Consider the following 27,334-nt stretch of genomic DNA (forward strand, 5'->3'; position numbering starts at 1 on the left):
AATCTTGGGTGGGGGTCACCCTCTGTTGGGAGGATGAGAAGAGGCGATGGAAGCAAAAGTCCTTTGTGAATCACAGAGTGCAGGGTAGAAATAAAGGATTGTGCTATTACAGCAAAAGAAGAACCTAAGAACACCCTGCGTTGCCCCACGGGCGCTGGCTATGGCAGAGCGATGCCGCTGAGCCGAAGAACATGCTGAGGCTCACAGGGCATGTTCTGATGCCCAATGACAAAGCCCCTCCTGGTGAGGGCACTCAGGCCCAGGTGCTGGTCACGCACCCTGGCCCCTGCATGTCTGGCACCTGGGTGGGGATCCAGGAGGAGGCAGGATGGTGACTGTTGGGCTGCACGGCTTCCCTGGAAGTGAGAGTTGAGAGTGCCCCCTGCCACAGGGAAATGCAGACTTAAAAAGGTAAATGTCCACAGTCTTACCGTGGTAATTGGTAGAGTCAGGATTTGAACCCGGGCCTCACAGTCTTACCATGGCGATTGATAGAGCCAGGATTTAAACCCCAGGCCTGAGGGACTCCGGAGCCCTGTCCACTTCACCATGCTGCAACCTGGGCTAGGAATCCTCTTCCTGAGTTTCTGTAAGCCCTGGGGCCAGGTCTGGAGGGCCGGGCCACACCTCCAAGAGGCACTGCCCACAGGTATCAGGTGTGTCTGGAAAGGTGTCCCTGAGCCGGTGGCAGAGAAAAGGGCTCTCCTGAGTGTTCAACTCCCCATCTTTGTGAAGTGATGCCTCAGTCTTCAAGATCTCCAGTGTCTTCCAGCCTGCCCGCCAATCTCCCATCTCTTCCCTTCCACAGCACTCGGGCACATAGAGCCTTCTGCAGCGGCCCCTCCCCAGCCAGCACTTGACAGGACAAATGGGGGCTAATCTGGCCCTGTTAAGCAGCAACATGCTGCTTGGAACTTGCCCCAGCCTTATCAGCGGAGGTCTGCCCCAACACATCCCAGAAGCGAGCAAAGGTTCAGCGCTATGCAGTTGGCAGGTGTCGGGATCATCAGTCATCCCTTTGTCAGCCCCGAGCCTGCTGGGCTTTTGTGAGGGTGCCAGGGACACAGGCTGGAGGCTGGCAGGAGGGGAGTAGAGGTGGGAGGAGGGGAGTCCATCTGCAGCACCAGGGAAGGGATGGATGCTGGCTCCTCTGGTCACCTCAGCTGGAACACTACTCAAGGTCCCTGGCTCCTGTCCTCCAACTGCCCCCAGGGGCCCTGCATTCCCATCCCCAGAGGCCTCCACTCCCCCTGAGCCCTGCAGTCTCTCACTCACTCACAGGGTTTTGAGTTGGATGACACAGTGTAATGATCAGGAAGTGGACTCCCAAACCGAGAACACGGAGCTGTCCCCTTGGGCAGAGGCTCAGGGCTCGGGGCAGTGGAGAAGTCCAGCTGAGGGCACAGTGGCTTGAGCTGCTCTCAGTTCAGCTAGAGGCTTTGGTAGCCGTGCTGTGATGAGAGTTCACTCCCTGCTGCTCTCTTCTGGCATGGAGAGATGAACCTGTAATCCAAGTGTTAAAACCGTGCCCCGGGGGAAAACACTATTAATTCTGAATCATCTCTTTTGTTGCATTAAAAAAAATAGAAGAGAAAAACTTCACACGAGCCACTCAAGGTGTGCAGGCAGCTGTGTTTGTCAGGAAGGCAGAAGGAGTTGGCTTTGCTTTGGGGGAGGAGACGAGGTCCCACAGCACCCTCTGAGGGGAATATAAGGAGCCCCAGAGTGCAGCCTGGCCTGGTACCTCCTGCCAGCGTCTCTTGGGTTTGCTGAGAACTCACGGGCTCCAGCTACCTGACGATGACCACCACATTTCTGCAAACTTCTTCCTCCACTTTTGGGGGTGGCTCTACCCGAGGGGGTTCCCTTCTGGCTGGGGGAGGTGGCTTTGGTGGGGGTAGTCTCTATGGGGGAGGTGGAAGCCGAAATATCTCAGCTTCTTCTGCTAGGTTTGTGTCTTCAGGGTCAGGAGGGGGCTACGGGGGTGGCATGAGGGTCTGTGGCTTTGGTGGAGGGGCTGGTAGTGCTTTTGGTGGAGGCTTTGGAGGGGGCATTGGTGGGGGTTTTGGTGGTGGCTTTGGTGGTGGCGATGGTGGTCTCCTCTCTGGCAATGAGAAAATTACCATGCAGAACCTCAATGACCGCCTGGCCTCCTACCTGGACAAGGTACGTGCCCTAGAAGAGGCCAATGCTGACCTGGAGGTGAAGATCCGTGACTGGTACCAGAAGCAGGCCCCGACCAGCCCGGAACGCGACTACAGCCAATACTTCAAGACCACTGAAGAGCTCCGGGACAAGGTGAGTCCTCAGATGTCAAAGAGAGGGGAGCAGGTGGCTGGTACCCTGTTTGTGGCTCTAATGTCAGTGTTACTGCTGACTCGAGGAAATCCTTTCCTGCCCAGGCAACGACTGTCTGGTGTGTAACCTCAGCAAATTTGGAATGCACCTGCTGTCCAGGTGCAGAGGCTAGTGCACATCTTCTCAACTTGGTGGTGCTGGGGGAGGAAGGGAGGGGTCTTGGGAATCTGGTTAGGACCAACAGGGGCACAGGTGGGGGCAATTATAAAGAGCCAGGGGCAGTAGCTCACACCTGTAATCCCAGTGCTTTGGGGGGCCAAGGTGATAGGATTGCTCGTGTTCAGGAGTTAGAGGCTGCAGTGAGCTAATGACTGTGCCACTGCACTCCGGCCTAGGTGACAGAGTGAGAACCTGTATCTAATGGAAAAAAACAATAATTAAAAAAAGAGCAACTCGCCTTCCCTACCTCATGCACCCTGCAGGCTTCTGCATAAAGTATTCCTTTACCTCTTTGGCAAGAATGGGATTGGAGTGTAGCCTCATGAGTCCCAGATGCTAGAACCTCTGGTCTTTTCCTATAAAGAGGTCTTTTGTGCCAAAAGTACTGTTGGGTCTTAGGAGACCTGAGAACTCATTACACATTCTGTCACCCACTCACTCACCTTTTTACTTCCTGAGACTGGGTTCCTCATTTGTAAAATGCCTTCTTTAGCTGCCCTCCAGGTTGCTACTGGCTGGAATGTTCTGTAGATCCATGGCTGTGTCCAAGATGTGCAGGAGGCAGTGACCACGAGCTGTCCACAGGGGGGCTGGTGGAGTGTCTCTGAGAGGGCTATTGTCAGAGCTGACCACACCCCACTCCACCACTCTTCTGGGCAACCAATTCCCACAGGCAGTACTGCCTCCTTGGTCTTTCGTGCCCTGCAGACAAGGAGGGCAACTCCTCAGGTGTCTCAAGGAGGCTGGTATGGGACAAAACCAGAAGTGGACACTCAAGATGAGGCTGGACTCTGCCCACCCCAGAGGCCCTACAGATTTTTGTTGGTGGTGTTAGAGGGGTGATTGTCAGTGAGGGGCTGGCCTTGGGTGCAGAGTGGAGAGCAGCAAGGGAGAGAGAGGAGTCCTCTAGGCACCAACTCTGTCTCCTGCAGATCATGGCCACCACCATCGACAACTCCCGGGTCATCCTGGAGATCGACAACGCCAGGCTGGCTGCAGACGACTTCAGGCTCAAGTGCGCTCCCCCCTCCCTCTCCTCTTCCTGCGTTGCCCACTTTACTTGGCCTTCTCCTGGGTCTGACTCAGGCAGCCAAGACCCCTCCCACTTCCTTCTTTGGCCTCCCTCTCTCTCCTCAGGTATGAGAATGAGCTGGCCCTGCGCCAGAGCGTCGAGGCTGACATCAACGGCCTGCGCCGAGTCCTGGATGAGCTGACCCTGGCCAAGACTGACCTGGAGATGCAGATCGAGGGCCTGAATGAGGAGCTGGCCTACCTGAAGAAGAACCACGAGGAGGTGAGAGCTGGCCCCCATCACCCTTGAACCCGAGAGAGGTGGGGAACTTCTTCCCAAAACGCACTTAAATTGCCCAGAGGGAAAGACAGCGGCTCCAGGAAGCCCTCCCAGATTTTCGCGAGATTAAGTCGGTGGGAGGCAGAGTGGGGCTGCTGGTACTTCCTCATCGTTGGCCTGGGGCTTAGTGGTTCAGAAACACCCCCAAACCCCAAAACCAGGTGTCCTCATGGAGAGGAAGGGGCACTGACCTGTGGTAGCCCAGACCCACAGCCAGGCCAGGTGGCCAGTACGAATGACTGACTTCCTGATTGGCTTTGTGAGCTCACATCAGGGCCCTACAGTCTCGGGGTCCTCCCTTTGGTAGGACCTAGAGCAGCAGAGAGCTCCTCAGAGCTGAGGGGTCCATGTGACCAAACCTCTTCATGTGCAATGGGGAACATCGGTTGGGGTGCGTTAGGGGCAGAGCCAGGATTGGCATGTGGGACCCCAGACTCAGGTTTCTCTTCTGCTCTCCGTCTCTAAATGGGCCCCTCCCACCCTGCAGGAGATGAAGGAGTTCGGCAGCCAGCTGGCCGGCCAGGTCAATGTGGAGATGGACGCAGCACCGGGCGTGGACCTGACCCGCGTGCTGGCAGAGATGAGGGAGCAGTACGAGGCCATGGCGGAGAAGAACCGCCGGGATGCTGAGGCCTGGTTCTTCAGCAAGGTGGGCCTAATCTCCTGCCCTGCCCTGCCTGCCCCAGCTCCCTGAGTCTCCGAGGAGGCCCTGGGGCTCACTTCTCTTGTGCATGATCTATAGACTGAGGAGCTGAACAAAGAGGTGGCCTCCAACACAGAAATGATCCAGACCAGCAAGACGGAGATCACAGACCTGAGACGCACGATGCAGGAGCTGGAGATAGAGCTTCAGTCCCAGCTCAGCATGGTATGGCCACCCTCACCCCATCCCAGCCTCTCGGGTGGTAGAAGCTCCCACCCTTCTTGGCTAGTTAAGCCTTGGAGTTCTCAAGCCCCCTCAAGAGGTGGTTCCCTGAACTCCATTCAGTGCCCCCTCCCTGCTTGCCCTCAGTGGCTTCCTTTCTAGTCTGATGTGTCTATGCATCTGTCACTCCTCCAGAAAGCTGGGCTGGAGAACTCGCTGGCCGAGACAGAGTGCCGCTATGCCACGCAGCTGCAGCAGATCCAGGGGCTCATCGGTGGCCTGGAGGCCCAGCTGAGTGAGCTCCGATGCGAGATGGAGGCTCAGAACCAGGAGTACAAGATGCTGCTTGACATAAAGACGCGGCTGGAGCAGGAGATTGCCACCTACCGCAGCCTGCTGGAGGGCCAGGATGCCAAGTAGGCGCCTGGGTACTGGGGGAGGAGTGATGAGGGCTGCTTGTGGCTGCGGAGCAGGGTCATCCTAAGGGAATGGCAGGGTGTCCCTAAGCAGCCTTGAGGGACTGTGAAAAGAGAACTGAGCAAGGAGGGAGGATCTGGACTCTGCACTCTGGTCCTTGGCTGTTACCTGGGGCAGGTCACTTCCTCTCTCTGGATCCATGTTTCTTCTGTAAATGATAGAGGCTGGGCTAGTGGTAGTTAAGATCTAGTGCTCATTCCATTCTCTGCATGAAATAGATGGGTATTCTTGTAGTTCACAATCTCAACAGGGCTCGGTGGCTCACACCTGTAATCCCAGCACTTTTGGGGGTCCGAGGTGGGTGGATCACTTGAGGTCAGGAGTTAGAGACCAGCATAGCCAATATGGTGAAACCCAGTCTCTACTAAAAATACAAAAATTAGCCAGGTGTGGTGGCGGGTGCCTGTAATCCCAGCTACTGGGGAGGCTGAGGCACAAGAATCACTTGAACATGGGAGGCAGAGGTTTTAGTGAGCCGAGATCATGCCATTGCACTCCAGCCTGGGCAACAGAGCAAGACTCCGTCTCAAAAAAAACCAAAAACCAAAAAACCCCCGAAAAACAAACAAAACAAAACAAAACAACAAAAAAGATTCTGTCTACTTGGGGGTAGCAGGCCTGGATGCGTTAGCAGGATGTCCCACCCCTAGAGGGGTCAGGTGTGTGGGTGGCGGTGGTGTAGGGTCTGAAGAGGACTGCATAGCATCTACATGAGCTTCCCTTAGAGACACCTGAGCTTGTGCCCTTTGCTTAAATCAGCTTCCTTCTTTCTTTCAGGATGGCTGACATTGGCATCAGGGAAGGTAGGAAGGCTTCACTCCTCTGGTGTGGGGTGGGGAGGGGAGATGTTGAAGCCACCACTCCCTTCGGAATAGGGAGGAAGGAGAAAGAGCCCAAACATCCCATTAGGTGGGAACATTCCCGTTCCATTAGATGCCTCTTCCCCGGTGGGACCTCCTGTCAGCCCCAGGTGAGATTGGGGCTGGTGATTTATTGAGAAACTTCCAGGTTGAGTAGGCTTCATTCAGGGCCTGTCTCTCCCCAGGCCCCATCTTCATACACTTCCGCTAAGATGCCCACAATTCATCCCCCTTCACGTGCAGCTTGAAAAGCCCTGACATTGTTGTCCCTGCCGGGCATACCTGCCATTGCCACTGCCTGTCTCTGTGATGAGCAATTCAACACCAGATCTCTGGCAGCTCTTGGGGGATTAGCCAGTGGCCATTCTCAGGGCTGCTGCCTAGTTTTCCCAGAGCCTCGCCAAGGTCCTGGCCACCTTGGGAGAGAGGGGAGGTTCCCCCACTCTAAAGCCTGCTCTTTCTCTCTCTAGCCTCTTCCGGAGGTGGCGGTAGCAGCAGCAATTTCCGCATCAACGTAGAGGAGTCAGTGGATGGAAAGGTGGTTTCTTCCCGCAAGAGAGAAATCTAAGTGCCCATTGCAGGAGAAACATCCCTTGCCACTCCCCACTCTCATCAGGCCAAGTGGAGGACTGGCCAGAGGGCCTGAACATGCAAACTCCAGTCCCCGCCTTCAGAGAGCTCAAAAGGGTCCCTCAGTCTTTTATTTCAGGGCTTTGCATGCACTCTGTTCCCCCTCTACCTCTCCCCGCCTTCTTTAGAGCAAGGAGGTGCAGAAGCAGCTGCATTGTGTAACAAGCTCATTTGTATGGTGTCTGTTCATGCAATAAAGAATTACTTTTCCTTTTGCAAATATCTCTTGGTAGTATGTCCATTTTTTTTGTTGATGGGGTCCTGGTTGGCCTCTGATCTCTGAGGAGACCCAGGGTCCACGTGGTGACATCTCCCCCTACTTTGGCCTCTTCCCTGCATGGCCACAATTCTTTTGGGTACCCAGGGCACTGGTGGCTGGGGCAAACATAGTGCTACTCAGGTGATTTGCTCTTCTGGGTCACCATGGGGTGACCAGGGAAGTGAAGGTGGGAAGGTTCCCTAAGAACAGTTTGGTGTACCCAGCACATAACTCGACACATCTTATAATTATGAATATTTACCAAGTGACTGATTGCATTGATTGCCTTGGTTCACCACCCCATGACTGGCATGATGCCACACACACTCACCCAGGGGGCTTATTTAATCCTCACCATTGTAGGTGGTCGGCATTTATTATTTCCACCTTAGAGATGAGGTCACCAGAGGCAGAGGGAAGAATGACTTGCCCCGGGCCTTGTGGATGGATGATAAGCAGCAGGGCTGGGTCTGGGCCTATATCCATAGGATTCCAAGACCAGGGCTGGTTCTAGGACCCCAGGCCCTCTCACAGCCTGCTGCCAGGACCCTGCTCCTTGCTTCTGACCCTCACCACATGTGCTGCTCCAATCTCCCCTCCTTTCTAGCCAGGCATAACTGACCTCCAGAGTGGACAAACCAGTTCCCAACTTGATCCCCCTGCAGGCTGTCCCCCATCCCCACTGAAGCTGATGCCTCCTCCCAAAAGGCACTTATATTGCCCAGAGGGAAAGACACCAGTTCCAGGAAGCCCTCCTAGATTTTCCCAAGATTAAGTTGAAAGCAACGTCAACCCCTCTTACCCTCCTTAATCCAAATCCTGCTCCGGCTCCCCATCCCTGGCAACTCCACCGCAGTCCTGCTAGAGCAGTAGCGTCCATGCACACATTGTTTGTGGCCTCTGGTCTCAGGCTGTTCTCTCTGAGCTCTTGGATTTATCATCCCAAACAGAGGGCGAAAATGAGGAAGCAGAGAACTCTGGGTGCAGAGGCTGGGCTGGCTCAGGCCCTGGGGTGAGGATTGGGGGTGGGGAGGGAGAACCGGTTTCTCGGTCTCACTGGGAAGAGCAGATTGGAGGTGCTTCTGTTCTTTGGAGAATCTGATATTTTGGGGGAAGGGTCAAGCCCTCTGAGAGGGTCCCCATGTGTCTTGTTGTGCAAAGCCCCTTCCCCACAAACCCTGGTTGGAGATAAAGTGGTGCCTGCTCTTTCCAGGGGAGATTTAATTAAGAATGTGCCTCCTGAGAACACACACAGGCCAGACTTCCCTGGGGCTGGAGGAAGGAAACGGAATTTAGCGAGTGTCTATGATATGTCAGGCCCTGGGTTGGGCTTTCTGGGATGGCATCTCATTAACTCTTAAAACAGCTCTTTAAGTTAGTATCAGTCTTCAGCGTCAGTTTCAGAAGAGGAAACTGAGGCCTGGAGAAGTTTAGTAACCTGAATGAGGTCACAAGCCAGGAAATGGTGAATCTGGGTCTGGGACTGGTCACTCTGATTCCAGACCCTGGCTTTGCCCTTTAAGTCATGAGGTGGCAGAAGCTGTAACACTCTTCTTAAGAGGTATGCTAACTAAAAATCTAAAACCTGTCTTTTTTTTTTTTAAGAGGCCAAGTCTCGCTCTGTTGCCCAGGCTGGTCTCAGCTCCTGGCCTCAAGTGATCCTCCTACCTCAGCCTCCCGAGTAGCTGGGATTATAGGAGTGAACTGCTGCACCCGACAGAAACCCATTTCTTAACCTCTGCGGGCAGCATGCCAAATGCCATACAGTCATTAACGTCAGAAAGATTGTCCTCACGCCTAACCATAGTCTCTCATGCTGTGGTTTAAGTTCACCCGGACACCCAAACCAGTAGCTGCCAGATCCCCCACGTCCTGGGAACACTCAGTCTCCTTCCCACCTCTCTTCGGTCCCTGGCAGTGGAAGCTGGTGGCCTGGTTGCTGCTTCTGCCTCACTGGCCTTCAGGCCTCTGTCAAGAGGTCTCAGGCCTTCCAAGCAGCCGGCAAAGGGTTTTCTCAGCCTTTAGTTTCCAAAACTAACAACCTCTGTGAAAGGTGCAGAGAGGCAAGGTGACTTCGCCTATGGGCTGCGTCCAGCGTGCCTTCTCTCTGGGCCAGACTCTGGCTTGGGGGTAGGAGGAAAATCTCCTATCTCCCTGAAGTACCTATTTCTGCTTTCCTGGGATGCCTGGAGGGGCTGTCAGAGAAATCCTTGGAACTTGCCAAGTCTCATCCCCAGCCTGACCCTGGAGTGAGACACCCGCATCCAGGGATGGCTCATGCCCTGCTGAGCCTTTAAGTAGTCTCTGGGCAGAAAGGGTGCACCTTCTGACTGCCCTGGGCTGAGGTCAGGCTTGGTTTCCAGCCAATCAGAGAAGCAGGCAGTGGGCGATGCCCCTCCCTTCTTCCCACAGAGAGATGGCTGCTTTCCGACCAGAGATTAGGGCCTTGGGTGTGTCCTCTGCTCAGGCTGGGCTTCCTAGACCAGGCGTAAGACTTGCTTGCCGCTATCACCCGGAGGACTGCGGCTGGCCCCTGCCTCTCTCTGGGTTTCAGTTTCCCCATTTTTCAACTGGGAGTCTGGCTGGACAAGATGATCCTGAGGGTCTCTATGAGATGATCTGTGTCCTGGGACCTCAGAAGGGAGCCTGTGACAGCAGGGACTGTGTTCGGTGTCTTCACTGCTGAATTCTCAGTGCGAGTGCTAAATAAATATTCGTTTAATGCGTGAACTTGCTTCTCCTTTGCTTTTTCCCGCCTTAGACATTCATCAGTATGCTGGGCATGTGCCCACCTGGTGACCACCTGGCCACCTGTCCCTCCATGGACAGCTGGCAGCACAGGGGAAATAAGGAGCAGACAGCTTTTCTCCTGCAATTTTTTTTTTCTATTACTACCTGTGGTTCTCCTGAATTGGAGCTGGGGTGACCCCACTGGATACCACTCACCTTTGCCAATCCTCACCTAAAGCCAGGGGACAAAATATCCCTGAAACGGCATCTCAGACATTTATCCTGAGCTTTCCTGTGCCACGAGCAGGATTTGCAGGTATATTCAGCAAAGGTCCCATCCTCAGGGAACCTGATATGGAGTGGGAGAAATAAACTAGGAAATTCACCTCCTCCCATTTGCCTGCTTGCTGTGGGCGCCATGCTGGCTGTAGGGACCAGAAAGAGAAGGGAGGCAAAGTAATGTGTCCCTGCCGGGTGGAGGCTCAGAGGAATCCTGACAGGTCACTGAGCAATGCTAACCTTGCATTTCCTCATTTGTAAAAGGGAGGCAGTAGCAACCTCCCGCCTGCCCAGCACCTCCCGTGTCTCAGGTCTTTGAGGAACCTGGAATATTAACTCATCCAGTACCCATTTTTCAGTGGTGACTACTGAGGCCTTGAGAGGTTGAGTGACTTTCCCAAGATTACACAGCGAGTCGGTGGCGGATGGAGGATTGAAACTCAGGTCTACCTTGTCCAAAGCCCTTGCTGAGCTCACTGGGTATCTGAGAAACCAGTGGTGGTGTAAAAAGGATTTTAAAAAGCTGGGTGCTGTAGAAATGGAAGAGCCTAAGGCATTGAGCTGTAGCCTTGAAAGACTTCTGAGTGGTGCTGTGCCAAGCAGGCATCTCTGAGGAGTGGGAGCTGCCCAGAGGGCCTGGGGTGACTCTCTGGGGAGGGGTTGCCTTTCAAGAGAGGCCTCTTCCCTGTGGAGGAGACTTGAAACCCTTTTTGAGGTTGGTCAGTCGTCCTGGATTCTGGGTCCCTTGAAGTCCAAGGAGAGAGGTGCCTGATCCAAGCAAGGAATTCCAGATTAGAATCTGAGTGACAGGGTTGAAGCCTCACCTCCGCAGATAAACAATCTAATGACTGTGGACAAATCTTTGAGAGTCAGAGACTCAGAAAGGCGACTTGCTGAAGGAAACTTAGAAATCATTTCAATGTAAGGCCCACGATGGGCTGGTGGTGCGGCTGGAAATTCATGCATTTTTCCCCCCTTATTCCTGAACCTCAGCATTCTGGGCCTTGGCATTCTGGGCCTCAGTTTCCACACAGGTGACATGAGGGGGTTGGATGAGAACGTTCCTACAACAGTTTTGTGCTGAATGAGCACTCCTACGGGCCCCCAAGCTTTGGAGCTCAGACCAGGAACAGACAGCAGGCAGGCCGCTCCATCAGGCCATCAGCTGGGATTCACTGCGGGTTGGAGGAAGGCAGTCCTGTGTCAGGGCATTACAAGTCCCCGCTAAGCAGGCAGGGAAGAATGTCATGGGCCACTCCGTGTTTGTGTTGCTGGGGCTTTGGAGGATCTGTGGCATTGTTACTCTAAGAGGCGTTGGCCTGAACCTGCTTGTCAGCCCTGGGAGGTTTGGGGCATTGTTACCCCAGGCCTGGCAGGTTCCATTAATCACCCTCTTGTCAGTTTTGATCCTCTACCGAGAGAGCAAGAGCTCCTGCTTTGGGCTGAATCACCCCTTTTCAGAGAGAGAGCTGAGCCATCAGCTTGGGCAGGAGGGCTGGGCAGGGTCAGGGGTCAGCCCGAATCCCCCGCCTTGCCAGGCTGTTAGAACACTGGCCACGCACCCTGACTCTGTCCCTGCTGATAACCCTGTGGGAAGCACAGGCCCACTTCTCTCCCCCAGAAAACAAAGGCCCAGAAAGCCCTGACTCAGATTTCTCCTTTCTGGTCTTGCTGAATCAGTGAAGGGGGTTCCAGGAGAACCTCATGCCTGTGCCACCCCACCCAGCCCCTGGCCTGGTATCATCCAGACCGTTGTGGCTGCTGTGGGCCAGAAAGCTGATCCCAAGATGCCATCCACAGCAACCTTGGCCCCTTGGTGAGTGGGGCCTGGGAGTCTGAGTTCAGAGTCCTCCACTGTCAGCCCTGGAATGGAGGGCCTTCTAGCCTGGCCTCGCAGATGCCATCTGAGGTCCTTTCCTCCCAGCCTGAACGGGGAAGCTGCCTCTGGCAGGGTTCTTACATAGTCCCTGAGTTTCTCAGCCACATCTCAGGATCCTAAGCAGAGACCCTGGTCCTAGGTCCTGTGTCACATCCTCTTATGTGGCCTCTTGATCAAACACTCACAGGTTGGGACAGACCTCATATGACTGGCGTACTAGAAAGGACCCTGCTCACGTTATTACAGGGCCATCTTCCTGGACATGGCTGTGCCCTAAAGCAGTTAGTGTCATGGAGTGATTCAACCTGAGGGCCAGACCGACCCAGGGCATCTCAACCTCAACACTATTGATATTTTGGGTCTGATAATTCTTTGCTGTGGGGACTGTCTTGCATCTTATAATATGTTTAGCAGCATCCCTGGTCTTTAGCTATCAGTAGTACCCCCAAGTTGTGACAACCAAAATGTTCCTAGACATTGTCAAACGTCCTCTGGGGAGCAAAGCAGCCTCTAGCTAAGGACCTCTGAACTTGTCTATGGGGACAGAAGCTGGAAGAGTGGTTACATCAGGGGTGTGGAGTCAGGTAATTGACTGGGAAAAGGCACAAGGACATTTATGGAACGCTGGGAATGTCCTGGGTGGTGTTTACACAGGTAGTGCATACCCATGCATGACATCAAGCTGGACACGTGATCTATACATTTTACTGTATGAAAAATGTACCTAAAAAAAATGTGCCTTAGTGTCAGACAGAACCAGACTTGGATTTCAGTCCTGATTCTGCCCTTAAGGTTCATTTTCCTCATGTGTAAATGGGGGCAATAGTAGGGCCCTCCTCCTGGGGCTGCTGTGAAGGTTAAATGAGACGACGAGTATAAAGTAACTTCACCTGGTTCCTGCCTATGGTGAGGGCTCTGAGAATATTCGCTATGATAATGCACAGGGCCACTTCCTCTTTCCCCGCCTGAGTTTCCACAGCTGTGTCTGACAGCCCCTAAGATCCCTCTGTCACTGTGACTTTTTCTGATGGCCTGGGAGGTATCAGTCTAAATACTTTCAAGGCAGTCTAAATACTTTATCAGTCTAAATACTTTCAAGGCAGTTGATTCTATTGGACCAAGCCAAGTTTGTCATCAGAGTTGCTGGGGCCCCTGGAGTAGATGAAGTCCTAAGAAGAACCCAGGACATCCCAGTCAGAAGTTTTAGGTATAGAAAAAAGGGAGGTCGAGGGCTACCGTGATCTTGGAAAGCACAGAGCCACTCTGCAGCCACCACTTTCCTTGCAGAAGCTCCTGGCAGGCCTCTGCATCTCAGGTCCCGTTCTAATACTGGGTGGGGCTCCGAGCCTGCAGAGTGAACTCCTTAAGTGGAGGTGAAACAGAATTCACTTGTCAAAAGGGCAGTCTCAGGCAGAATGCTGTCCCCTCTGAATCATTCCTTTTGTTAAGGATTTAAAAAAAGCCATCCCCAAAAGGCACAACCCACCCTGGAGAGAGCAGAGATAACTAAGCTTGTGGGAAACAGAAGTGTAGTTGGCACCAAGTCAGAGGGTGGGGAAGGGAGGAGAGACGATATCCAGCCCCCGTGGAGGTGTATAAAAGGTGTCCACTCCGGGGAAGAGCCACAGTCCTCAGCCCAGGCCAAGCAAGCTTCTGTCTGCACCTGCTCTCAATCCTGCTCTCACCATGAGCCTCCGCCTGCAGAGCTCCTCCGCCAGCTATGGAGGTGGTTTTGGGGGTGGCTCTTGCCAGCTGGGAGGAGGCCGCAGTGTCTCTAGCTGTTCAACTCGGTTTGTCTCTGGGGGATCAGCTGGAGGCTATGGAGGCGGCGTGACCTGTGGCTTTGGTGGAGGGGCTGGTAGTGGCTTTGGAGGTGGCTACGGAGGTGGCCTTGGAGGTGGCTTTGGTGGGGGTTATGCTGGTGGCTTTGTTGATTTTGGTGCTTGTGATGGTGGCCTCCTCACTGGCAATGAGAAGATCACCATGCAGAACCTCAACGACCGCCTGGCTTCCTACCTGGAGAAGGTGCGCGCCCTGGAGGAGGCCAACGCCGACCTGGAGGTGAAGATCCGTGACTGGCACCTGAAGCAGAGCCCAGCTAGCCCTGAGCGGGACTACAGCCCCTACCACAAGACCATTGAAGAGCTGCGGGACAAGGTGAGCCCTTGGAAGCTGAGGAGGGGTCCTCCATGCAGGGCAGAGCCTCCAAGGCCAAGAAACACAGTGTTGTGGGGGACCAGGTGTGGATAGAATTCACATCCTTCTTGCAGGGGAAAAGCCTCCTCTTTTACTACCGAGAGTCTCTATCTCTGATGGACTTTCTCATGCCACAGCTCCCCAAACGCGTTTTCTCTCATTATTCATTTTTATGATTGTTATTACTCATGTCAGTTTTTCTACTGCTTTCCAGACAGTTATGTTATTCATGAGTCGATCTCTATAATCCTAACCTACTGAGTTATCTGGAAACATGACAGGTTTAAAAGCCACTAAGAATGCGGGAAATCAATAGAGAAAGAGAGACATGTTCATTCATTGCCCTGGGAATAACTGTTTACTTTGTAGGGTCCCATTCAAACTGGTATTCTCAACTGGCGATGGCCAAGGTGGGGGAGAGAGAGGCAGAGGCTCAGTCTGTGCTGAGCCTGGGTGCCCTTTGTCAAGCCCTGTCTGTTGTGCTGTGATATCAGCCTATTGGAGCAGAAATCGACCAGCCTGGGCTGAGTCCTGGCCATATGGAGTAGGCTTTCAGTGCTTTGGAATATAAACGTTTAGACAATAAATTCAAACGGATGGGAATATTTGTTGGATTTCCCCACCACTCAGCTGGGAGGTCAGCTCCAGCAAAGTGATTGTGAGATACGTGGCACCAAACCGAGTCCCTCCTGACTTTCAGGGGAGGGATCTCAAGACAGTGGCCTAGGGAAGGTGCTAGTCTGAGGCTGCTGAGACATGATGAACCAAAGATGTTCTCAGCAGGTCGTTCTTCAGAAATGCACTCCCTGCGTCTTCCCCAGGGTGCTCAGACATGGAATATTAAAGTGATAGAAACGACTGAAGGGGATACAGCCCCACCCCTCACTTTACAGAAGAGCAATGGAGGCCCAGAAGGAGATGCTTTGTCCCAGCTCACAGGACAGTTTAGAGGCAGAGCCCCATGGGAACCAGGTCCTGCCCATGTTTTCCCAGGCCACCTCCTCAAGCACATGGACCCCCCTAGAGTAAGCTTGTCTAACCTGCGGCCAGTGGGCTGCATGTGGCCCAGGACGGCTTTGACTGAGGCCTAAAACAAATTTGTAAGCTTTCTTAAAACATTATGAGGTTTTTCTGCCAATTTCTTTTTAGCCCATCAGCTATTGTTAATGTTAGCGTATTTTAAGTGTGGCCCAAGACAATTCTTCTTCTTCCAATGTGGCCCAGGGAAGCCAACAGACTGGACACCCATGCCCTAGAGGTAACTTTCTTCTGCATTTTGTAGATCCTGACCGCCACTATTGAAAACAACCGGGTCATCCTGGAGATTGACAATGCCAGGCTGGCTGCGGATGACTTCAGGCTCAAGTGAGTTTTTTTTTCCCTCCTTCTCCTTTCCCAGGAGTCTCTTAGCTTAGACAAAAGCCCATCTGACCAATGACATTGGAGCATCCCAGGAGTGAAGGTCTAAAGTATTGGAGTCCGGTGCAGGGGTGGGGGGAGTGTCTCGTATCATTTATGTCGTGCTTTTCCAAAAAACATCTTTTTTTTTTTTTTTTTTACTATTTTAGGTATGAGAACGAGCTGACCCTGCGCCAGAGCGTGGAGGCTGACATCAACGGCCTGCGCCGGGTGCTGGATGAGCTCACCCTGTCTAAGACCGACCTGGAGATGCAGATCGAGAGCCTGAATGAGGAGCTGGCCTACATGAAGAAGAACCACGAGGAGGTGAGCGGGGATTGCAGGCTGCCCTGGGCTGAGCCACCTCCAGTCAGAAGGAGGAGCCCTCCCCTGCAGCTGGACACAGTCCTCCACTGTAGGACCTGGAAACACTTTCCAGAACACTCTGCCAGCACTCAGAGCCAAGGAGAGGGAGGAGAGGGAGGATGTGGAGCCTCACACATCTTCCTTTCCCATCCCCACAGGAGATGAAGGAATTCAGCAACCAGGTGGTCGGCCAGGTCAACGTGGAGATGGACGCCACCCCGGGCATTGACCTGACCCGCGTGCTGGCGGAGATGCGGGCGCAGTACGAGGCCATGGCGGAGAGGAACCGCCGGGATGCTGAGGAATGGTTCCACGCCAAGGTACCCAGCCTTCCCACCCCACATAGCCTTATCCCATATAGCCGGGGAGCCGGGCGGACACAGCCTCTTGGTCAGGCTGCTTGAGCTGAGCTTCCCTATCACCTTCTTCCTGCTTGCATTTCAGAGTGCAGAGCTGAACAAGGAGGTGTCTACCAACACTGCCATGATTCAGACCAGCAAGACAGAGATCACGGAGCTCAGGCGCACGCTCCAGGGCCTGGAGATTGAGTTGCAGTCCCAGCTGAGCATGGTATGCCTGCGGCCTCCTGCCCGGTGGCCATCACCTCTAGGTTTCTCTCTGGCCTGGCTCCCCCTGTAACTTCTTCTCTGTCACTCCACCAGAAAGCCGGGCTGGAGAACACGGTGGCGGAGACGGAGTGCCGCTACGCCCTGCAGCTGCAGCAGATCCAGGGGCTCATCAGCAGCATTGAGGCCCAGCTGAGCGAGCTCCGCAGCGAGATGGAGTGCCAGAACCAGGAGTACAAGATGCTGCTGGACATCAAGACGCGGCTGGAGCAGGAGATCGCCACCTACCGCAGCCTGCTCGAGGACCAGGACGCCAAGTAGGTCCTCTCCAGCCTCTTTCTTAGGATAGTGACTGCAGGACCCTTGGGTGTCAGAGCAGGCAGCGCCTTAGAGATCTACCCCCTCATGTCAGAGAGGAGACCCCTCACTGAGTTTACGGGACATTTCCTTGGTAGGCTGCAAGGTTAACACCTTTAAACTTTCGAATTCTGGCCTCTGAGTTCGACTGGAGGGAATAGAGACCGTGGAGGGAACATCTGATATTGGAAAAATATGAGCTTGGATTCAGCTCAGCTGAACAAAGCTATTACTATGGTGCTTTAGCAGCCTTTAGACCCTTAGCAGAGATCAAGCCACCTTGTGGGCTCAGGGCTCAGGTGGAGGGTTGTGGGTTTGGGCGATTCAGAGGGAGGACGAACACCCTGAATCTTGTGGCTAATAATATCTCCCCTTGAGACCTCTCGGACAGACAGATAGACAGGCAAGACAGACAGGCACCTGATGCTGCTGCCTCTTGAGCTGGGGGCACAGCTAGGAGGCACTAGAGTCTAGCCCAGGGGCTCCAAGTGACAAGCCGAGGCACTCCCCCAGAGGAACAGGTAGGCACCTGCCCTCAGTTACCCTCTGCTCATGGCCACCTCTCTCCTTTCTCCCAGGATGACTGGTATCCCTTCCTCAGCAGGTAAGGGAACAGCCCCATGGAGTGGGGGGAGGCGGAGTTAGGCTCCTGTTCACTGCCCCAATGGGGGTGGGAGCTGGCGGGGAGGGAGGGAGCCAGTGCTGGGCTCTCCAGTGTAGGGGGGTGGAGAGCTGGGGTGGAAGTGGTCATTTGCTCATTGATTTTCCTTTTGAAATTGATGGCTCTGCCCCATAGAGCTATTGGGCTGTCTTGGCAAGAGCCATCTTTGGGGACGATAGAGTCCCCATCCATGAACCACCTGACTAATGAGGAGTTTGCGAGCCCTCCTGGGGGGTCCTGCCCTGGCCTGAGGTGGGTCTCCTCCAGCCTGAGCGTGTTTTGTCTCCCGTTTCCCAGGAAGCGTCAGCCCCCGAAGCACCTCTGTTACCACAGCTTCCAGTGTCTCTGTTACCACCACCTCTAATGCCTCTGGCCGCCGCACTTCTGACGTCCGTAGGCCTTAAATCTGCCTGGCGTCCCCTCCCTCTGTCTTCAGCACCCAGAGGAGGAGAGAGCTGGCAGTTCCCTGCAGGAGAGGGGAGGGGCTGCTGCACCCAAGCCTCAATCCCTCTGCTTTCAGGACCCCACATCCCGACTGTCTCCTGAGGATGGGCCCTCTGTGCTCTTCTCTTCCCATTGGATCTCTCTCCTCTGTGACCTGGATACTCTTTGGTTTCTCAACTTCTCTACCCCAAAGAAACAATAATTCAATAAAGTTTCCTGCCTTTCTGCAAACGTATTTTTGATTCTGGCCTGGTTTCTGAGGTGGCCCCTACTAGGGCCCTGGTTTAGGGGGTGAGGGGGACACAGCTGGGTGGAGCAGCTAATCCAGACAAGGACCGGCCTAGGGAGCTTTCTATCTAGGAAGAACAGACACAGGCCCATGGGCCACCTGAGCACACAGGCACAACAACAGCAAACAGAGGACACAGGCAGCTCACAGACGATGGTGTCCAGCAGACATGGACAGATGGAACACACCAGAGGCAGCGCAGGGGCACGTGAGCCAGTTCAACAGCCTGGCAGATGAGGATGTTCAGTGAGAACGGCAGCGATGCGCTGATAGTGGAGTCAAGGGTGGGGGAAACGTGGGCGTCAAGTACAGAGGCCTCTGGGGCAGGCTGCAAGGGGCCAGTGAAGGGGTGATCTGGGGAGAAGGAGGCCCAGGCCCCACCTGCTGCCTCCCTGCTTCCTGCAGAGCGTGTTTCTTCTCAGGCAAATGGCTCCCCGTTGGCTTGAGGCATCCACTCCTAATGTCCTCCCTGGCCCACCGCTAGGTCCTGCCACTCCCAGCCACTCCTGGGACCAGCTCCCTGGCCGGCCGCTGCACTAACCTGGCCCCTTCTCTCTGCACTCCCCGATCTACTCCTGACCCTCTAGTTGCCCCTGCTCTGATTTGCAGCCTCCTCTTGCTCTGCTCACTCCTTACACGTTGACTCACCCCTGGATTCTGGTGTGGGTGTTCTTCTCTTTTTCCTCTTCACTGTCCCTGTGGGTCATCCAGGACATGCCCATGGTTACAGTTGCCCATATGTTCTGATAACGCCCAAACTTGAATCTCCGCTGAGGTCCCTCCCAGTCTCAGACTCCCATTGCCAACTGTGAGCCGGACATCACCTCCTTCAATCCACCCATGCAAAAGAGCGCCCATCATCCTCCTGGATCTGGTCCTTCCTTGCCCTTTATCCTGGAGAACCTGAAAAGCTGAGCCAGGAGCCTGGATCCTGGCCTTGTCTCTCTCCCTCACCCCCTTCACAAGGCTTCCCATGGACACTGTATTTGTCATAACGTCCTTTCTCGTCCTAACTATGGGCATGTGGGCACAGCCTCCTTGCTGGCCTCCCTGCCTCCATGCTCCACACTCCAGCGGGGGCGATTACTGGAAACTGAGTCGTCTTCTCAGCTTAGAGACACCCCAGCTGCTCCCTGCTGGTCACTGAGGAAAGCCTAGACTCCTCGCCCACCTCCCGGTCCTGGTGGTGCAGCTTCTTCTGGCCTCTCCCCAGCTCTGGCTCCTACACTAGCCTCCCTTACCCACCTCAAATTCCTGCCACCCCAAACTGCCCTCGAGGAAGCAGGCAGATGGCTGGGTACCCTGGGGGTTTTGTTCAACGAGAGACCTCCATCTGACCCAGCCTTCCTCTCTCCTTTCTCTCCACACTCCTGTCTTGGTTTTATTGGAGACTACCAACTTTTATTCAAAATTCAGACGAGATGGACACCCCCTCCTCTGCAGCACCTGGCTGAGGTGGGGCACAGTTGGGTGTTCACATGTGTGCGCCCATCTGTCCTAGCACTGACAGTGTGCTCTAAGGGGCAGGGCTGTGCCTTCCTCAAAGGGGGGTCTGTCATCCAACGGAGTGCAGGTGGGCTCCGTCAGGGCTGATGAAAGGCAGAGATGAATGAACAAACTGGGGAAATGCCCCTCCAGTGCCATTTGATTTTTGTCATGGGGCTTAAGGCAGAGGGTAGATGGAGTTCCAGCACCCTGGCCATCTGCCCCCTTCCTCTGGCACCGTCCTCATATTCCCTCCCCTCCCCTCTGCTGCTCCCTGTGTGGTTTATTCTCCCCCTTCCTTGTCTTCCTTCTCTTCCCCCACCTCAAGCCTGGGTATGGGCTGCACGCAGTTGTCTTATTCACACAGCGGTTGCTCAGACATGCCTGGCACAGCTTGCTAAACCAGCAGAAAGGTGTCCACCCTCCACCATTCCAAATCCCACCCCAGACCCCGCCACCTGCACGACAGACCAAGGTGGGGCTCCGCTCAAGTTCACGTGCCTGGAACGGCGCCAGGAGCTAAGGCGTCAAAGAGAAACAGGACATGCCCTTGCTCCCGGCACCTTTTAACGTTTTTTGTAACCTATTTGGTCAGCAGCTATCTATTGAGTGACAGCTGTATACCAGGCACTGTATGGGGTCCCGGAGAAAGAGAGGCAGATGAAAGGAAGCCTCTGTCTTCAAGGAGTCCATGGGTTAACAGGAAGGTAGGAGGAGACACCCACCCCAATGAACTGTCACAATCTTCACAACTCTGCTCAGGTTTCATCGTTTGCTCTAGGTCTTCTCTGGTCTTCCCCACTGATCCCAGCAAGACCCTGTGCTGTCAGCAATGACTGGAGTGCAGTGTTCATGGAGCCTAGAGCCACAGGGGCCTAATTTGCATTTGTAATCCTGGGCAAGTTACTCAACCTTCCTGGCCTCACTTCCTCATCTGCTAAGTCTTCCTTCCTCATAGGTTAATTAAAGTCCAAGTGCTCAGAACAGTCACTAGTGCACAGTAAGTGCTCAGTAAACAAGATACCTCTGGTCATGATCTTTCTGGTTCTCTTTTCTAAGCTATGCGTTCCTTCTGGGTAGGGCCGATTTCATTGTCAGTCTCATCCTCATACCTAGACTGTTATAAGGGCTGAATGGAGAAATGAGGGAATAAATAGATACAAGCCATGGGAAATGAAAGTTGTTAGTAAGCATTGTACAGAGGGCACAGGAGCCCCTACCCTAGACTGAGAAAGGGGCCTGGGGTCTCAACGCTGAACTACCCTGGCTGCTCCAAGGCACCATGGGGTCCAGATCCCAGGGCTTACAGGGCCTGGAGCAGCCTCTCTTCCTCAGACCCTGGGCAAGGCTATTTAGGGGCAGCCCTCTCATTCTCTGAGCTAGTTTTGCAGAACATGGTGGGAGTGAGGGTAGTTACCCATGGGAGCAGTGACATGAGCTGCACTCTAGGCCCAGTGGGGACTCTGGCCTGAGAGCCTTTCACCCAGACCCCAGGGAGGACACTGAGAAGCTGGGCCCCATCTGGGGACCTCTGTGGCTCCATCAGGAATCCCGGAGAAGCTCAGAGGGCAGGCCAAGAGCAGGTGTTTCTGCCAAAGCTACCACAGGAGCCTTCCCGAGTTGGGAATAGAAGGTGATCATCTTGGCTCTATGGTCAGAAGGCTGGGAGAGGTGGTGGGTGGTGAATCCACTTCATTCTCCCTGGGACTCAACTCTTTATCAGGTGTGGGGCGGCCATTCAAATGAGGGCAGATTTATCAGGCCTGCTGGGTTGACCTTCCCAGGGTTGACCTATGTGCCACGCCCATGCCAGTCTCACACTGATGCTTCCCAGGGCTGTGGCTATGAGGAAACAGCCCCTTTGCAATGGCACCTGGCTAATCTCCATACCAGTGATTGTTTGTGAATGAGGCCATGTCAGCACAACAGATGCTGGAATGAAAGAGATAATGGAAAGGGGGACACAGTAGCATATCCTTTATTCTCATCCTTTCTTTCATTTCATCTTTACAGCAATCCCATGAATTGGCGCAGCTGTGCCCATTTTACACATGGAAAGACTGAGGTCTGGACAGGGTCAAAGACCTGCCCAGCGGGAGAGCTGGGACCTGTGGTTCCAATGTGCTTTCCAAGACTGGGGCTAGTCCTTTGCCAAGGGTCAAGCATTCAGCTCCAGGAATCTAGGGGGAGAAGCGAGGCTCTCTCCCAGATCCCAAAGCCTAGGGGATGAAGGAATCAAGCCTGTGATATTCCTGGGGTGTCTTGGCGCCTCAGAGCCTGGTCAGGCACTGGAGGGAGGAGGGCAGAGGGTGGCCCACACAGGTGGAGAGACATGGCGCTGTTCTGTGACTCCTGGCATTTCAGCCACTTCCTCCTCACCCTGAGCAGCAGGCACCTCCCTCTCTTCCAGGCTCCACCCTGGGGAATGAGCCAGGTTGCTGCCCTCCTCAATGCGGTGGCTGTCCTGCCCGGGCCCTGCAGGGGGCAGGCTCACCCCAGAAAGCAGGTCAGTGCCTCGATGGCCATGTGCTGGGACACAGGGTGGAGGGGCTGGACCCTAGACCCAGTCCTGGCCGGGCCTGGTCTCAACATGGGGCCCCAGCTGGGCCCTTGACAAGCAGGCTGTGGCTGCAGGCATGTTCTAGGCCTGAGACCCCCTTGGTGCCTATTCCCCCTCTGTGTTGGGTGATAGCTTTGTGGATCCATAGTAGATCCTGAGTCCCAGCCAAGGGAAGTCCTAGGGGAGGATTAGGAAGCGAAGTCATAGCAGGCGGTACAGGGCGATGGGTGTGATGGACTTTTCCAGCTTTTTTTTTTTTTTTTGACGGAGTTTTGCTCTGTCACCCAGGCTGGAGTGCAGTGGCATGATCTCTGCTCACTGCAACCTCTGCCTCCTGGATTCAAGCAATTCTCCTGCCTCAGTCTCCCAAGTAGCTGGGATTACAGACGTGCGCCACCATGCTCAGCTAATTTTTGTATTTTTACTAGAGACAGGGTTTCACCATGTTGGCCAGGCTGGTCTCGAACTCCTGACTTCAGGTGATCCACCTGCCTCAGCCTCTCAGACTGCTGGGATTACAGACGTGAGCCACTGTGCCTGGCCACTTCCAGCTTTTCTTAGTCAGCTGTGGGGGCCCTTCCTTCCTCCCTGCCTGGGTCAGGGCATCTGAGGGGCTGCCCAGGGACCTGCCCTCTTTTGGATGGTGCCCCTGGGACTATTGGTGGCTGGAGCGGAGCAGAATATGTGGTTTGTGTCCCTTTGAGCAGCTCCTCTGGGGGCTCCAAAAGAGCTGGACACACTTCACACCCTCCATCCTCTTGCAGAGTTTGAGAGAAAATAAGCAGGTGGCAGGTGTTGCTGAGACTTGCACAGGTACCTGTTGGGGGTGGGTATTTGGGGGACTTGGCCAAGAACTGGTATCCCTTTTTATGAACAGTCATAATGACTGTGGCTTCTTTCATCCAAGGATCTCAGACCAGTTTGCAAGTAAAATCCACAGTGTCAGGCATGGTAAATTACAGTCCGGAGCCCACAGTCTGGTTTGTAGACACGCTTTTGTTAGGAAGAGAGTCAAATCAATTGCATACTGGTCCCTGTAAATGCAGACTACAAGTCCAATCAAACAGGGTGTTTGGAAAATTCACTTTATGGTTCAGCTAAGTGATACTTGAATCAAGGGGACGCTAGACACTGAGGTACCAGCTCTTTTCTCCCAGTGGGCCTGGCCGTGCATCTCCCACAATCACAGCTTCTCCAAGCACACCAGGGAGAGAAAGGACGCTTCGAAATGCTCCAACCATAAAAGTGGGGTGGGGGAGTTAGGGACTCAGTGGGTCTGAGCAGGAGACTGTGGACTCTTCCAGATGGGAGCTGGCAGCCAGTGCAGCTGTGCAGGGAGAGCTGGCCTGAGGGGAGAAGGCGGTGGGCCCTGAGATGTGGAAGGCTGAGCTTGGCCACAAGAGGACCAGAGAGGTACGGCTTAAGGCTGGGGTGAGGGTGGCTCTCTGGGTATCTACCATGGCAAAAGCAGCTTGGAGCAGAACCTTGAAATCCTGGGTAAGTGCAAAAACCACACCCCAGGGGGAGAGAAAATACTTCTGTATTTTGCGGGAGAAGAGATTTCTAGAGTAACTCTGGGCCTTGTCAAGTACGACTTTGAAGGCCTGATGAAGGTCAAGGCCTGATGGGGGCTTAGGACCAGGCCAGGAACAGTAGGTTGGGAAGCTGGACCCATGCTTCTTGTAGGGCCCTAGTTTCTCAGGAGGAGCCACCACTCAGGAACAGGACCAACGCTGTGGAGGGGCAGCCAGGCAGTGGAGGGGACCTCCTTCACCACTGAGTGCATGTTCAGATCATCTTGAGCGTGGTGAGGCTGGGTGATAGCAGTGGGCAGGCAGACATTTGGGGCACAGGCTTTGGGGTGGGAAATGGAGCAGAGAGAGACTTGCCAAATCTTGTCCAGGAAGGTCTGAGTCATCCTGCTGAAGGCAGCTGCCATGAGGGTGGAATGTCACTGAGGTGGCCAGGATGGGAGGCAGGATAATTCAGCCTCCGCACCTCCAAGTACTGTTTGGACTTGGGAGGGCAAGAATGACAGCCACTGAGAGCAGGGTGTGACAGGACAGGAAGGCACGGTTCTCCAAGGGAAGCCCTCTATGCCTGACCCTGAAAACAGCCAGCCATGGTGACAGACCACAAGGGAAGGAGGGAAGGAACAGCTGCATTTGTTTGGCCAAGCCTCTCAACCAGCGATGTTTCCTTACTGAAGGTTTCAGACACAGGATACCGAGTTAGATCAGAATTGAAGGTAAACAACAACAATAACAACAACAACAACACCACACACACACAAACTCTCTAAGTGTGCTCCTAATACCACATTTAAAAAATTTGCTAAATCTGGCAACGCTCTCTTTATCAGGTCTGTGAACGGCCCTTAGTTTTCTACCATCAAAACTGAATAAACAAGACTTTTCCTGGAGTTTTTGGAAAAATTACATTGCTGGCTAGAAAGGTCTTAATGTAGGGTTTCCCCCTTCTGTAAGGCTTTCTTCAACTTTGTGTACCTGTTGTTGCATGTCGGCACTAGAATCTAACCTAAGCTGACAGTGTATTTGGCACGAGCTGTTGATGGGGTTATTTGACACAGATTATATAGAACCCTGCATCTCAGGGGAGGGGACAGGACTCCCAGGTGCTTTGTCACTTGAATGTATTCTTTGTTCCAAGGAAAATTCAGTTGTGTGGAGGAAATGAGGATGAGTTGTGGGTCTCCCAGGGTCCTGGGTGACCGCTGGGTGCTGAGTGGATCTGAAGAGGTTAAAACATGGAATGAACACTTCTTAGGTGCCTCTTCTGGTGGGAAATTCTGTAGGATCTTGGTGTATGGACCTTAAGGGTGGAAGAGGCAGTAGGAGAAAACCAGAAAGATGGAGCTGAAACCAGCAGGCTGCTCTAACAGACAACCATCGGCCTTCTGCAGAGATCTTATTCTTGTCGGTACCCATTTCTGGTTGGCCTGGCTACCTCAGAGGCTGCTGTCTGGTTTGTTTCCTTCACTATCTTTGGGGCCTTTGGGTGGTGGTGACCAGCATGTTCTGACCAAAGCCCAGAGAAGCATAAAGGAGATACTCTGCTTGAAGAACTCACTCCCTCCTTGGGCACATTGTGACAGTAATGCCTTGTGCACAGAAGGGACTGTTCAGAGCTGGGCAGAAGGAGACTTGGGCTTGATATTTCAGGTCTTTGCCCATGGAGAACCTTGGTTTTCAGATTGAAGTTCATTTCAGGGTGCAGACTTCTTTCTGTCAAAGAAGGGGCCAGAAACTCAGGGGTTGATGTTGAACTTGGTGGCCTTTCAAGATGGGCTTGGGGAAAGACCAGGACGCTTTCCATTCCTATGGCAGCATTCCCCTTCTTCCCCTGCCCCCAAGCTGGGATCATGGTGGACAGGGCGTCCTGTCAGCACTGCAGCCTGCAGGTGGGGTGAGAGTTTTTGGAAGCTTCTAGAGTAAGGGTCAGAGGCCAGATGGAGACTCCTAGCTGAGGGGACTGCTGCAGCTTTGGACACAATCCCGGACCATGCTCTTTGAGCAGCTGTCTTTTCTCAGACAGCTGGGTTAGGCCTCTGAATTAGTATTCCATTAAACCAGGGCAAGTGGTTTGTGCCCTGGAAACAGCACTGGACTGGGGTTCTGACTACATGGGTACTAAGAGCAGTTTCAGTCTCTTAAATCTGTGAAATGACTTCCTGTTTATCAAGCCCCTTTGGATGTAGTTCTCACAATCCCGTGATTGTGGCGTTATGACCTCCACAGACCTATTGTGAAAGCTGAGGCTTAGAGGGATGGAGCAGCTTGAACTTAGTTCTCGCTGAGTCCAGGCTCAGGGCCCTTCTGTTGTGTGCGGAGGGGGTTGGCTGTGCAGTCAACAATAAGGAAAAAGGCAGGACACTGAGGGCAGCTGAAAGACTTTCTCCTTTGACGAGCTGGTCCCCTGCTCCAGGGAAGGTACATTCCTCTCCCCACAACCCTAGAGGCACCTCTCTGGTCCACAGTGGCCCTCTTGACGCTCAGGTGAGAATGATGGGGACATCTGGACATTCAGATCAGTAGACTCCTTGCTTATTCAGTTGTCCTGAGAGAAACCTAGAATCAGCTTCAGATATGGATCACACAGTACAGGGGTTAAAACAAAAAAGAAAATGAGAATATTAACTTCAGATGCCTACCAGCCAGAGATCCCAAGCAGAGAAGAACTGTGCAAAGGGCTTGGTGAGGGCTGCCCTTGGGCCCATCTTGCAGGACAAGGATGCTGTGTCACAAACAAGGTAAACAGAGGCATGGGTGTATTGAGGACTTGCTTGAGTGGGCCCAACAGAGACAGCCAGACTCCACACTAGTCGTCCCAGAAAATGAAGTGGGGGGTGCTTAGGGGAGGTTGGGTCAGAGCCCCAGTCTTGGTCCTGAGAGTCCAGTGGTTCTCATCTGGGGGTGGTGGTGTCCGCTGACCCCCAACCTGGGGGACGTTTGGCAATGTCTGCAGACAGTTTTGGTTGTCAACGCTGGGGCGGGGGTGGCTACCAGCATCTGGCGGTAGAGTCAAGGGACACTGTCAAATATTTTACAATGCACAGGAGAGCCCCAAACAACAAAGAATGACACGGTGCAAAGGGCTGAGTTAGGGAAACCCCATGGCAATCCAGTCCTAGGCCTTGCCAGGAGAACTGGGGAGATTGGGTGGCTGTGGGGAAGCCATGGCTGGGGCAGCGGGCGCTCTGGAGGGCTGATGCTCTGCTCTTGCTCCCAGAGGGGCTGCACAGGGGCCCACTGCCAGCTGCTCCTGGACATCTTGTCAAGGTGTCCACCTTGCTGGGAGAGGCGTGTTCACCACAGCCAATCCTCCCTGGATAATTTCAGAGAGAAGCTTATAAAATATTTTAAGAGGCTGGCAAATTACAACCTTAGAAGCACATAAATGCTTCCATAAACGCCAGCTTTGCAAACCAAGCGTGTGTGTGGGCAGAGTAAGCAGGTTGCCCAAGCCTTGGGAAAGTCCACGTTTCAAGGCGGAAGACCCAGGTTTATCTTTGGTCCCTAATTCTCAGGTTCTTCTCTCTCGGCTTGCTTAACTATCTGGCAGTATTTAGCTTTTTTCTTTGTATTCCTCCTTTGTCCAAAGAATCTGCCATTGGCCATTTCTGTGACCTGTTAAGGGACCAGGAG

General features: G+C 53.8%; 2 protein-coding genes across 5 annotated transcripts; both read left to right on the forward strand.

The window, feature by feature from the left end:
- Positions 1-1,279: 1,279 nt before the first annotated feature.
- KRT15 (keratin 15, type I) lies at positions 1,280-6,922 on the forward strand. Its single transcript, XM_011998911.1, has 8 exons — positions 1,280-2,298; positions 3,450-3,532; positions 3,655-3,811; positions 4,356-4,517; positions 4,611-4,736; positions 4,929-5,149; positions 5,988-6,013; positions 6,541-6,922. Exons 1-8 carry the CDS (start codon positions 1,801-1,803, stop codon positions 6,636-6,638), a joined length of 1,371 nt encoding a protein of 456 aa, XP_011854301.1. The 5' UTR covers positions 1,280-1,800; the 3' UTR covers positions 6,639-6,922.
- A 6,316-nt stretch (positions 6,923-13,238) lies between these two features.
- On the forward strand, positions 13,239-18,067 carry KRT13 (keratin 13, type I). Of its 4 annotated transcripts, XM_011998907.1 has the most exons (8): positions 13,239-14,004; positions 15,326-15,408; positions 15,612-15,768; positions 15,966-16,127; positions 16,252-16,377; positions 16,470-16,690; positions 17,309-17,334; positions 17,689-18,067. In XM_011998907.1, exons 1-8 carry the CDS (start codon positions 13,534-13,536, stop codon positions 17,793-17,795), a joined length of 1,353 nt encoding a protein of 450 aa, XP_011854297.1. In that variant the 5' UTR covers positions 13,239-13,533; the 3' UTR covers positions 17,796-18,067. The 4 variants fall into 4 exon arrangements, with proteins under 4 accessions (XP_011854297.1, XP_011854299.1, XP_011854298.1 ...); XM_011998909.1 differs by lacking the exon at positions 17,309-17,334; XM_011998908.1 differs by lacking the exon at positions 17,309-17,334 and having other exon boundaries at positions 17,693-18,067.
- Positions 18,068-27,334: the final 9,267 nt, after the last annotated feature.

The sequence above is a fragment of the Mandrillus leucophaeus genome, unplaced genomic scaffold, assembly GCF_000951045.1.
Source record: "Mandrillus leucophaeus isolate KB7577 unplaced genomic scaffold, Mleu.le_1.0 Scaffold58, whole genome shotgun sequence".
NCBI lineage: Eukaryota > Metazoa > Chordata > Mammalia > Primates > Cercopithecidae > Mandrillus > Mandrillus leucophaeus.

Coding starts and splice junctions, on each gene's coding strand:
- KRT15 (XM_011998911.1), top strand. CDS start 1,801: ATGACCACCACATTTCTGCAAACTTCTTCCTCCACTTTTGGGGGTGGC. Junction 2,299..3,449: donor CTGAAGAGCTCCGGGACAAG/GTGAGTCCTCAG, acceptor TGTCTCCTGCAG/ATCATGGCCACCACCATCGA. Junction 4,518..4,610: donor AGGCCTGGTTCTTCAGCAAG/GTGGGCCTAATC, acceptor CATGATCTATAG/ACTGAGGAGCTGAACAAAGA.
- KRT13 (XM_011998907.1), top strand. CDS start 13,534: ATGAGCCTCCGCCTGCAGAGCTCCTCCGCCAGCTATGGAGGTGGTTTT. Junction 15,409..15,611: donor GCGGATGACTTCAGGCTCAA/GTGAGTTTTTTT, acceptor TTACTATTTTAG/GTATGAGAACGAGCTGACCC. Junction 15,769..15,965: donor TGAAGAAGAACCACGAGGAG/GTGAGCGGGGAT, acceptor CCATCCCCACAG/GAGATGAAGGAATTCAGCAA.